The sequence below is a fragment of the Rattus norvegicus genome, chromosome 5 (assembly GCF_036323735.1).
Source record: "Rattus norvegicus strain BN/NHsdMcwi chromosome 5, GRCr8, whole genome shotgun sequence".
NCBI lineage: Eukaryota > Metazoa > Chordata > Mammalia > Rodentia > Muridae > Rattus > Rattus norvegicus.
The window spans coordinates 110,056,100-110,064,340 of record NC_086023.1 but is presented as its reverse complement, the minus strand read 5'-3'; the positions used below and the strand labels follow the sequence as shown (position 1 = coordinate 110,064,340).

The following is an 8,241-nucleotide window of genomic DNA, read 5'->3' as shown; positions in this document are numbered from 1 at the left end:
ATGAATCCAGTCAACTAGAAATTAGTAAGTGATTTCAGAAATCTCAGTTTATACTTTCTTAAGATGGAGGAAGGGTAGATCTTTTAAGAAATTATAAATCCAAAGAAAAATAAATGAATAAGTGTCTTTACAAACATATTCTCAAACAAATATAACAGTATAAATCATGTCAATTATAATCCTAATTTATGTAATGGTCATATAACCTTAACTGGAATACATAACTAAAAATGTTAACAAAGTTCTAGGATAAAGATAATGATGGGAGAAATATTAATCCTGATTCAGTGTACAATGATACTTTCAGGAATGTCTTAATATTTATATTTTTGTACCACTTTAGTCCAAACTACAATAAGCCAAATTTTGTTATAGAAATATAATTATACTCTCAAAAAAAGGGTAAGTTAAAATTTCCCCATGCAAAATAAAAGATAAGTATCACACGGTATACTTTCTTATTCTAAATGTTTGTTTGTTTTGCCATCTAAACACAAAATTAAAATCTCCTTCTTGTTGATAGAGTTGAAGGTAGGAAACAATTAAGCTACTTTAGGGAAGATATTGTTTGTGAACAATCAGTTTGCAGTGGTAGGCAATGCTTGAATGTGGCTCACCTGATGCTGCTTAAGGTAATAAGGTCTGGAATAGTTTTTGTTGCACTTGGGACAGGCATAGGGCCTCTCCCCACTATGCTTTTTTTTGTGCCTGTTGAGATCTATTGAACGGAAGAATTTCCAATTGCATCCAATCTGATCACACACAAAAGGCTTCTCTCCAGTGTGTTTCCTCATGTGGTCCTTGAGGTGGTGAGACTTTGTGTAAGATTTCTCACAACCCTGGTAGGTACAGGAGTATCGCTTCAAGGTAGGAGGCTTCTCCGGGGACACAGGGCTCTGGGTCTTGAGGTCTAACCTTATTTGTGGATGTTGTCCCTGGTCCAAACCAGAAGCTGAAGAGATTCCCTGAGATTGTATTCGGATCAAAGGGGAACTTGAAGAATCTGAAGATTCTCCGACATCTGGGGCTTGGTTACTAAGTGAAGTCACTTCAGGTTCTAGGCTTTCTTCAGTATTTGCTGTTCCATTCTGACTTGCGTAAACGTTCTGATCAACGGAGGCCCTCATCTGCCCCATGTACAGTGTTTCTTCAGAACTGGAACTTGTCTCTGGATGCCAAGCCAGGTTGTCTTCTGCACTGGATGTTGTTCTCTTAGACCCATGAGGAGTTGTATTAAAAGTGGAGGTTGGTTTCTGAGAGTCATAAAGAGTCTGGCCACCAATGGGACTTATCACCTGGTGATTCATAATCCAATCCTGGTCACATCTGTAGCCTGATGTCTGAAAGCCAGAGAGGGAGTGCTCATCCTGGAAGATGCTCTCCTGACCACTGCAGATATTTTGACCACTGAAGGATGCCATCCGAGAGTCGAAATTTATCTGGTCAGAGTTATCTCTCACCTGAGGCTCATAGAAAGCCTGATATGCATTGGGAACTATCATCTGATCTCCATAGAATTTGTTCTCAGTTACTGGGCTTCTCTGCTGATCCCCAAAAGGATTCTGTTCATAAAAGGAGGTTACGAATTGATCAGTATCAAGGACCTGGTTACAACTGGGTGCTATCATCTGACTCTCATAGAGAGTCAAATGCCCTCCATACTTAGTTGTCATTTGACTGTAGTAAGAGTCATCACTGAAAGGCATCTCAAGGTCACCACCGAAGGTCTGGTCCCACACAGAATCGAGGTGATCCACATTTGGGACCTGGCCTGCATGACTCCCAGAGAGAGCAACTGGATGATTACCAAAGGTAATCCTCTGACTCTCACACAAGTCTGTATTTTGAATCAAGAGAGTCTTGTCAGAGTTCAGTGTCCTCCTCCAGTAGCCTTCATTGTAGAGAGTCTTTCTGGTGTCCAGTGGCTGAGGGAGGCATGATGTGGCAGTACTGTTGAGCTTCATAAAGAGAGAGCCTTCAGGAGATTTATTCTGCTCAGCAGACACAACTTGCTGGATAAAAGAAGCAGTCTCACTTGGCTCTCCAAAATAGGAATCAGTGGCTTTTCCTCGGTGTGCTGTTGAGTTCTGAGTACAGGCTGTCTCATATGGGTTAAAGTATGAAGATGCCATCACTGTTTGTTTCCAGGTAGGCATCTCTGAGCTCTGACCTGAAACAAGCTGGCTGGATTCCACAGGGGAAGGCTGAGTGTTACATGGTACTGTCTGGGAAGCACCTGGGGTTTCTGCCATGTCCATATAGGCGTCACAGAAGGCCTGAGGACTCTTCAAGTTCCTCACTGTTGGGAGAAAGGAGAACATGTGACTGAACTAGGTATTCAGTTGTAAGAGCTTAAAGTTCTTGAGAATACACTCAGGAGACAGACAGAAATTAAGTAGTAGACAGGAACAGGCAGAGAATGTGTGCTGGGGGGCCAGGGATTCAAAACTTCAGGGGCTCTGATGAGGGTGGAATGGGCAAGCAAAATATAGCTCCTTATCTCTGGGGTCTCCCTTTTTAAAGCTCAGCCTGATAGGTCTTCTGAGTCTATGGCATGGTAGGCCATACCTTTCAAGGGGTAGAACCCCATACCTAGATGACGTGCTTAAACATCTCATCCCAGGCTCTTAGCATTCAGAAGGTGCTCCCTTTTACATAACCTCTTAGGTTCTTTGGGTGTTAGCTTGCCTACTATTTACTTAATGGCCAATGTATTTACAAAGTAGCATTCATCTATCTTGGAAGTGAATGTGGAATAGGATTTGTTCGTGGGATAGTGGTGGGTTCGGACAGAAGCAGTAGAGGTCAGGTGGGCTAGTTTTGGGTGGAGAAAGTCAATGAAGAAATAATTGTGTGATGTTGTTGAAACCTCTTGCAGTAGAAACTTATAGATTACATGAGAGTAATCTTAGTAATAGTGGATATTGCTGTGGTAATTTTTTTTTTGTAGCCAGCAAATCTCCCTGGGGAAGGACTCTGCTGCATTCTGTTGTAACCTTGTACTATAGAATCCCATTGAGTTTCTCAAACAATACGGACGAATGCTAAGAGAGGTTCACTCTCAGCACACTGCCAAGAGGACCCCATTGTCTAGGTCTATATTTACACAGCTCATGGGACCTGGAGATATCTAAAGGGTGAACTAAATAAGTGACAAATCTAATTTTGAATTTTACAAAAGTGAATGGTGAAAGCAAATATTAAAGAAAGAAAGAAGAAATGAAAGAAACAGAGAAATAGCAAAAAGAAATAATTAAAGTAAAAATAGAAATCACACCACCATCACCATCATCATCATCATCATCACCACCACCACCACCACCACCACCACCTCCACCACCACCACCTCCACCACCACCACCACCACCACCACCACCACCACCACCACCACCACCACCACCACCACCACCACCACCGTCATTTGGCACAACCTGTAGAATTGAAAAACTGAAGTTTTGATGGATATGTATACACTGGAAATTAATTCAGAAACTGTAATCGAGGAGGTTAAGACTTGGCAACTTCCAGTAGAAAAAGCTTCCAGTTTTTCACCACTAACAAAACTCTCCAAAAAGTATCCTCTGGTGTTTTTGTGAAGGTATTATTGCATAGACTTCACTTGTTAAAACATTTACCAGGTGTTCAGCTCAACATCCAGCCTGTCTCATTCCCCTGGAATGTGGGGAACCAACTGCCACCTAGTCTCATAATCATTATTATTTTGTCCCTAACTCCTGATTGCAGAAATTTAAAATACTTGCCTGGAAACTGGTCATGGTCTCTATTTCTTAGTATTATAATACAGCATACCTGCGGGTTCCTTTCTAATTTGTGCCATTCTACATTCCTCAGCGTTTACATACTTTATATTTTGATGTTTAAGATTGCTAACTAACAATAAAATAAATCTGTGGAAAGACAATAAAATTAACAACAGGTTGATTGAATCATCTGGCAACGAAGCTGGGATTCTATGAACTCTTTCAGAGCAAATAGTGGCATATATTTTAAATCACTATTTGCTCTGAATTGAGGTGCCCAGCAGGAACATGTAGAAAAGAACTAGACACCATATTGCCCAGGACTCCTTATTGCTGAAAGGATCTAGAAGTCCCAACCTGAGTGATTGCACTGGGACTCAGGCCCTGTATGCACACCCCTTAGTCTTAAAACTTGGATTCTTAGTGAATTCCTGGGTCCCAAAATTGTTCTGGTTCTGCACCTTCAACTTTATCTTTGAGAAAGATTATGGAAAATCCCACCTGCTATGATGGTGATAGTTAGGACATGAACAAAAGTTCAGGTTTCTCCTGCTTGGGCTTATGAAAATGAGTTCATAGAATCCCAACTTCATTGCCAGGTGATTCAATCAACCTGTTGTTGATTAAAAAAATATGCTGTCTCACCCCAGAGGGATAACTCTAACTTTATATATGTTGAACACAGGTATTACCTGTCAACACCATAAGGAATAGTACTTTAAAATGCTGTATGTATACTTGGTTTCCTAGTGTTTTCACCAAAACTACTCCAAATGTTTGCTACTATAGTGCACAGGTACTGTGGTAATCATTGGTGACTTGGCCTTGTGCAGCCCCTTTTCTCCTTCCCTGGGAGTGGTAAGGCTCACAGGAATATATTGGTTTAAGTATTACGAGTACATGTCATGGGGAGGTTTCTGTATCAATCTCCTCTGTTCCCACTGAAAATACTGTGAAAAGATAAATTATGTGGTTTGGAATGCTGTGTCCTAACAATGAACATCTCATACAAATTGTACAACATGGCTTTTTCATGAATACTTCATGCCATTCCTATAGCATAAATCAAATTTGTGACCATTAAATAAATGTATAGAATCAAGATTTAAAATGAGACCTAAATTCCTATGAACACAACATACCCCTGTAATAATCAAAATTTTCAAGAGTCACAGATGTTATGGAGTCCCTTTCCAGTTTCCATCTGCGTCAGGGAGAAAACCCTGTGCCACAGCTCTACAAAACCCAATCTCACCAGAGAGAACAGATCACAAGGCTCACAGGAGGAACAAGTTATAGCCAGCAACAGAAAGATAAGCTAATACTAGAGATAATCAGATGGCGAGAGGCAAGTGCAAGAACATAAGCAACAAAATCCAAGGCTGCATGGCATCATCGGAACCCAGTTCTCCCACCACAGCAAGCCCTTGATTGCCCAGCATACTAGAAAAGAAAATTCTGATTTAAAATGGAACTGGAAAATATCATCCTGAGTGAGGTAACCCAATCATAGAAAAATACACATGGTATGCACTCATTGATAAGTGGCTATTAGTCCAAATGCTTGAATTACCCTAGATGCACAGAACACATGAAACTCAAGAAGGATGACCAAAATGCAAATGCTTCACTCCTTCTTTAAAAGAGGAACAAGAATACCCTTGGCAGGGAATAGGGAGGCAAAGTTTAGAACAGAGGCAGAAGGAACACCCATTCAGAGCCTGCCCCACATGTGGCCCATACATATACAGCCACCAAACTAGATAAGATGGATGAAGCAAAGAAGTGCAGACCAACAGGAACCGGATGTAGATCTCTCCTGAGAGACACACCCAGAACACAGCAAATACATAGGCAAATGCCAGAGCAAACCACTGAACTGAGAACGAGACCTCTGTTGAAGGAATCAGAGAAAGGACTGGAAGAGCTTGAAGGGGTTCGAGACCCCATATGAACAACAATGCCAACCAACCAGAGCTTCCAGGGACTAAGCCACTACCCAAAAACTATACATGGACTGACCCTGGGCTCCAACCTCATAGGTAGCAATGAATAGCCTAGTAAGAGCACCAGTGGAAGGGGAAGCCCTTGGTCCTGCCAAAACTGAACACCTAGTGAACGTGATTGTTGGGGGTAGGGGGGCAATGGGGGGAGGATGGGGAGGGGAAGCTCACATATAAGGGGAGGGGGAGGGGCTAGGGGGATGTTGTCCTGGAAACCAGGAAAGGGAATAACAATCGAAATGTAAATAAGAAATACTCAAGTTAATAAAGATAAAAAAAAAAACATTCAAAAAAATCACACCTCATGATGATGGTAGAGGAATTTAAGAAGGACATAAATAACTCCCTAAAGAAATACAGGAGAACATAGGTAAATAGGTGAAGGAATTGAATGAAGTGATCCAGGATTGCAAAATGGAAATAGAAACAATAAAAGAAATCACAAATGGAGACACCCTGGGAGATAGAAAACCTAGGAAAGAGATCAGTAGTCGTAGATGCAAGCATCACAGACAATACAAGAGATAGAAGAGAAAATCTTAAGTGCAGAAAATACCAAAAATAAAACAAACATAAGCCATCACCACACACACACACACACACACACACACACACACACACATGCACACAACATTGACATACAGTCAAAGAAAAAAAAAACATTGACAAAACACTCAAAGAAAATGAGAAATGCACAAAGCTCCTAACCGAAAGCATCCAGGATATCCAGGACACAGAGATTATAGAGAATAGACCAATTTCCCAAAGTCTTTAGTGCTGCTGGACTAGATGTAATCTTTGCCAGTTACCTTGTTTGTTTGTTTTTTTGTTTTGTTGTTGTTGGGTTTCTTTTTTTTTTGTTCTTTTTTTTTCCTTTTGGTCTTTTTTTTTTTTTTCTGGGAGCTGAGGACTGAACCCAGGGCCTTGCACTTGCTAGGCAAGCGCTCTACCACTGAGCTAAATCCCCAACCCCCATTTCCAATCCTAGGGAAAATAGCTATAGAAGAGAGCAAAGATTCCCAACATAAAGAGCCAGTAAATATGCTCAACAAAATTATAGAAGAAAAATGTCCCTTACCTAAAGAAAGAGATGCCTATAAACATACAAGAAGCTTATAGAACCCCAAATAGATTGGACCATTGGAAAATAAATTCTTCCTGTCACATACTCAAAATACCAAATGCACAAAACAAAAAAAATATTAAAAGTAGTAAGGGAGATATGGAGACAAAGTTTGGAGCAAAGACTGAAGGAATGCCCAGAGACTGCCCCACCTGGGAATCCATTCCATATGTAGCCACCAAAACCAGACAGTATTGCTGATGCCATGAAGTACTTGCTGACGGGCCAGATATAGCTGTCTCCTAAGAGGCTTGGCCAGAGCCTGACCAATACACATGCAGATCCCACCATCAGACTGAGTACACGGACCCTAATGGAGGAATTAGATGAAGGACTGAAGGAGCTGAAGGAGTTTGCAACCCCATAGGAAGAACAGCAATATCAACTAACCAGAGCCCCCAAAGCTACCAGGAACTAAACCACCAAGTAAAGTGTTCACATTGAGGGATTCAAGGCTCCTGCTGCATGTAGCAGAGGATGGCCCATTAAGGGGAGGCCCTTGGTACTGTGAATGCTCAATGCCCCAGAGTAGGTGAGGAGGGAGTGCATGGGTTGGTGGGGGAACACCCTCATTGAAGCAGGGGGTGGGAGATGGGTTGGAGGTTTGGGGAGGGTAAACCAGAAAAGGGAGTAATATTTGAAAGGTAAGGTAAATAAATAAAATACCCAGCTAAAAAGCAGAAGTTATGGAATGAATCTTTCTCTATATACATGGCAAAATGAAAATTTTTGGAAGTACTTACTGGCTGCTGTCCTGCTAATCCCACTATGGCTAGCTGGAGTTGAAAGTTCAATACTCTTGTAGTTTTGGAGTCCCACAAGACAGTTTGTCTCAACTAGTCTTTTCTACAGGCTGCAATTTGGAAATGGTCAGCTCCAGTGCCAGTGTAGGGATGGATGTGTGAACAAGCTGAGGACAAGCTCACAGATGGGAAAACCTTCCTGCTGCCATGGCCTTATATACACCTCCAGGAAAGGTGTATCCAGGATTAAAGGTGTGTGCCTTCCAGCCTCACCTTCTTGGCTACAGTGGATTAACAGAATTCAATCAGACAATATCTCAGTGGTTTGTCACCCTTGTGTAGATCTTTGTTTTCTCTAGTTATTTTCAAGTGAGCAACCAAGAGTACATATAACAACCTTGACCTCAGAAAATTCTGGTTTTAACTCCATAGAAACCTTAAGATATCATAATTTCATTTCAGAAGATATCTATCAGATGGCTGCATACCTCAGTATGCTCAAGTGTACTTGCTAATGATTTCTTTCTTTTTCTTACCTCCTGCATTTGTCAGGGTTCCTTAGAGGAGCAGGACTTATACAATGAATCTTTTTATATATGGTTTACAGGTTG

General features: G+C 41.3%; 1 protein-coding gene across 1 annotated transcript; it reads right to left on the bottom strand.

Annotated features, from left to right (window-relative positions):
• Positions 1-454: 454 nt before the first annotated feature.
• Zfp352 (zinc finger protein 352) lies at positions 455-2,299 on the bottom strand. Its single transcript, NM_001109357.1, is given in 1 exon segment — positions 455-2,299. A coding segment is annotated over 1 exon segment (1,680 nt). The 5' UTR covers positions 2,259-2,299; the 3' UTR covers positions 455-578.
• Between the last annotated feature and the right edge of the window lie 5,942 nt (positions 2,300-8,241).